The sequence below is a fragment of the Haemorhous mexicanus genome, chromosome 23 (genome assembly GCF_027477595.1).
Source record: "Haemorhous mexicanus isolate bHaeMex1 chromosome 23, bHaeMex1.pri, whole genome shotgun sequence".
NCBI classification, from domain to species: domain Eukaryota; kingdom Metazoa; phylum Chordata; class Aves; order Passeriformes; family Fringillidae; genus Haemorhous; species Haemorhous mexicanus.
The window spans coordinates 8,281,689-8,286,149 of NC_082363.1; the positions used below are offsets into that span (position 1 = coordinate 8,281,689).

General features: G+C 48.4%; 1 protein-coding gene across 1 annotated transcript; it reads right to left on the minus strand.

The window, feature by feature from the left end:
• Positions 1-364: 364 nt before the first annotated feature.
• On the minus strand, positions 365-3,914 carry CORT (cortistatin). The gene is made up of 2 exons (XM_059866878.1): positions 3,770-3,914; positions 365-689 (listed from the first exon to the last, which is right to left on the minus strand). The coding sequence occupies exons 1-2, from the start codon at positions 3,863-3,865 to the stop codon at positions 474-476; spliced, it is 312 nt and encodes a 103-aa protein (XP_059722861.1). The 5' UTR covers positions 3,866-3,914; the 3' UTR covers positions 365-473.
• Between the last annotated feature and the right edge of the window lie 547 nt (positions 3,915-4,461).

The following is a 4,461-nucleotide window of genomic DNA, read 5'->3' on the forward strand; positions in this document are numbered from 1 at the left end:
GGGTGCTGCTCTCCCGCATGTTCAGAATGAAATCGTCCTCTCCCCATTGGGGCATGGTACCTTATCCTGACCAGGGGCTGACACTGAGGATCCTTCCCATAAGGCACAGCCCCAGCTTCCCAGCACCTCATTGCACATCCATCTGGTCCCTCAAAGGCTGAGGAGGCAGCTGCAGCAGCTTTAGAGATGGCTGTGCCTCCTCCCCATGGCTCCCTTCACAGCTGCAAAGCCCTTTCCCAAAATGGCCACGGCCCCCCACAGCTGCTCCAGAAAATGTGTGCGTCCCGTCCCGTCCCGTCCCCCCCCCCGTCCCCCCGCCCCGCCTTGGCTGCCCCACAGAGAAGCACAGACACATCCCCGAGGCGCTATGCTTTATTCTGAGGTGTGCGGGGCACAGAGAAGGAGCTGGGTGGACAAGGTAGATGGGTTGTGGGGAAGGCGTTTGCAGGCTGGCAAGGCCAGGCTGGGCAGCACTAGCAGGAGGTGAAGGTTTTCCAGAAGAAATTCTTGCAGGGTGCCTTGCGGTCTCGCTGCGAGAGCTGGGCAAGCCGCCCCTGCGCTGCCCGGTCCTCCTCCAGCTTGCCCTTCTCCTCCACATCCGGGAAGGCTGCCTCACTCCCCTCATCCATGCCGTCCAGCAGGCCTGCCAGCATCTTCAGGATGACGTCCTTGTGGACTGTACTTCGTTCCTGCAGGGAAAGAGCAGGCAAAGTGGGATGGAAAAAGATCTCTCCCAAAGAGGGATGGAAGTCTTGTCCCCCATGGCTGTCGAGATTCAGAGCATGCAAACATACCCCACGGGGTCCCTTCTCATTCCTCTGCCGCATCTCAGAGCCAAGAGATGGCAGAGCCATGCTGGAGCTCAGGGATCTGTGGCTGCAGAGGCCACTGCTGTCTCCCATTCCTATCCAGCTCAGATAGTTGGACTTGTCATGTGCCATGTTAGAGCTGGAAAAGAGCTGCTAACAAATAAGCTTGAATTGCTGTGAAGGCCCTCACTGCAGCACTAATTAAATTTCAGTGTATGTCAAGCTGCCTCTTTGCGGCTCTGGCTGCGCAGCCTCCACCTTGGGAAGGTCAGGGAGGAGCTGCAATTCTCTAGGCAACAGTAAATTAAGCTCATGGGGGGCTGTACCCCACAGTAAAATGCTGAGAATGAAATGCAACAAGGAGAGGGCTGGGTTGATGGGGAAAGGGACACCCCAAATATCTGAAACCAAATGTTGCATTGGTGGAGACAGGCAGCAGTACTATGCAATGCCATAGCCTGACCTTGGGGGAAGGTGGGATGAAAAAAGAGCTTTTGAGCTCCATCCCATTGCTTTATCATCCCACAGAACAGAGCCTGTGGTTTGGAGCTTGAGGGAATTCCACCGGTACAAGCTATGAGTTACCGTGTTTCTCTTAATTTTACATCCAACAAATCTGAGAAATTACCTCTTGCCTGAGCATTCCTGGTCTCTATGACTCATTAGCAGAGAGCTGGTACTGGCCTAGCTGAGATAGGATCTGTTCCTGTCAAACCATCTATTTCCCATGCAGATGGGAATCTTGGAAGCAAGTTTCCACATCACCCCTCACAAATGCCCACACGTACTTCTGGGGCTGCTGTATCTATCTGCTCAATTTGTCAGCACCAACACTTGCGAAGGACCACCTTGTGAGCAACTCACAAGATGGATAAATACAGACAGAGTAATTGTCTTGAGTTTACCTTACAGAAGGTTTATGGATATTTTTAATCACTTTCTTAGCTCGAGTAATTACCCCTGCTAGCACACAAAAGAAACCAAGGAACAGAAAAATTCCACACTATATCTCTGGCAGAAGAAAAGATAGGCAAACCAGTTTGTGCTCAATGTGATTCCTACTCCTGTGCTGCAAGTATAGAAATGTCACAAGCCTTTGGGAGGGGGACTGGGACCGTGGAACGCAGCTACGTGTGTCTCCTAGGTCACGTCATTCTTGGAAGCATCTTTTCTAGCCTAACTGCTGTTTGGGAATTAACTGTTCTGAGCACAACCGGTATCTTCAGACTCAGGGATGGGAAAGGCACATCGCAGCCTGTATTACGGGATATTCCTTATGCATGATTGACTGTGGCTGCCAGTGAAACCCGCCAGCTCTTCCCCAGCACTAATCCACCACTCACATCCTTTCTGCTTAGAGCTGTTCTGAAAGAGATCAAGACTCCGTGGCAGCAGTGAGAGATCTCAGCACAGAGGGTTGGGACAAACCTTTGGGCAGCTGCTTCACCCCCTGTGCCACATCCATCAGTGCCTCAGAGTGAACAGATCTTTGGACATGCAATGTATTTTACGGTGGTTTGTTTTGTAAAATCCTGACATCTTTCATGCTTAAAACATTTGTCTGTTACACCAGTAGTGGCTGTTGGGATTGGTTCATCAGCATCCATGAGTTTTCCAGTTTGCAGAATGCTCTATAATAGATATAATGACTCTCTTTAATTATACCAATATTTTGTAAGCAACAGTGTGTAAAAGACTAAGAGCCATTACACTTGAATTAATTTTTTTACCAGATACTTATTTATCAATTTATTCCCTGTAACTTGTTTCCGTTTTTCCCAGCAGCTAGGATTTGCACCAGAAATTTAGTTTTTAAGAGAAATTGGTTCACTTTTTAAGTACTAGATTTGTGATTGCAAGGATGTAGAGCTGAAAATTTCCAGTTATACCCAGAAGGGTTAATCCCAGGCAGCTGCAGGAGCCCCGATCTCTAACAGAATGTCAGCACCTCACACTGTGTATGGTTCTGTATTGCAGACAGTTTTGTCATTAATGGGATATGAGCCTGCTCCTGAAGTACGAACACACCGATGGATGACCTGGAGCCAATGCTAAGACCAAAAAAGCAATGTGGATATGCACAAAGGAGAAGTTAGTGCCTGTGAAACCACCACTGGGATCCCTCATTTCTCTGGAATAACAGCAGCCTTCTTATGGATCCAGCCACGTGTGGTGACAAACCAGAGCTCAGAGGCACATCAGGGATGGCAGGGAATATGCAGGTGAGAGGACCACAGGGCAAGGGCAAGCAAAACAGGGCTTGTGATTAGGTTATGCTTTGATTCCCTATCCCTTTGGCCTCTTAGGGAAATAGCACAGAAAGCAAAGTTATTGGAGTGCTCTAGCCATTGTAATATTAGGGTTTTGCCATTTGGTAAGATAATTATATTGCCGGAAGTTCTGCCACTGCATTGAGCTATGCTGGTTAAGAGCATAATTATCCTAGCAGAACCATGGCAATACAACTCCTGTGAATACTACTCTGGAAAATGCAGTTGTATTTTGATGTAATTTCTTCATTTATGATTCCTCTGTTACTTTCCTACTGAACCCATCTTTTAAACATTTGTCCTTCCCACAAATTCTATTTAAAATATCACCTCCCTTAATCATTTTATCAATTGTGTATCTTTTCTCATCCTCCCTAGTACTTTGCTTTATTCTCTCATGCTGTACCCTCTCAATAATGTTTTCTCCTTTTCCCTCCGATCTCCTTTTTGCCAGTTTTCACTTAGTTCAGACTTCACATATTCCAGCTCTCTGGCATCTGTCCTGGTACCTTTCCTAAATCAGCTGGCCAGCAAGCCATAGTAACAGCCCAGGGCTTTCTTTGCAGCATGTCATACTGTAATGCCTTGGAATATAGAGGGATGGAAGAGTTGCATCGGGTACAGCCTACTTGCCCTTATGTCCCTATCCTTGGCTCTATCCTGCTCCTACCCAGGGCATGTGGTACTCACCCTGGTGCTCTGCAGTCTCTCTTCCCCGGGCAGCGTCGTGGCTCTCACACTCCATACCAGCAGCAGCGCGGACACCAGGCTGGCCACCAGCTGCATGATGCTCAGGTTGTCACTAGTGCTAAATAGGAACACTGGTAGAGGGAGCTGTTCCTGGACTCTCTTCTGCCTCAGACAATGGCTGCAGGCCATTTTATAGCCCTCCCCCAGCCCGGTAGGTGACGCAAACAATTAAGTCTTTATCAAAGGGAAATTAGGCTTTGGAGAGGTTGTTAACATTTGGCTGCTTGAGTGGGATACTTCAGTGCCTCTGGGCTTTCCATGTGCCAGACCTGCAGAGGCTAAGGAAGCAAAGGTCTGGGACTCTCCAGTGACAGGCTGTTTCTTCATGTCACAAAATTGCAGGCATCATCTGTGCCTCTTGTACTTAGCCAAATTCTGTCTGGGAAATAATGATGAGTAGAACAGTCCACCAGCTCCCACAAACCTCCAGCCAATGCCAGATGATTCAGAGGGAAGTGGTAAAACCTTTGGCCAGTACTTAGATATGGCTTGATTGATTTAAAGGGAAACTAATGAGACTAAAAGCCCTTCCCCAGAAGCATTCCCTGCCTGGCACAGGAGCTGTAACTGCTGGAGCAGAGCACGACATCTGAAGGAACACTGCAGCCATGGCATTAAAGCCACCAAAAACA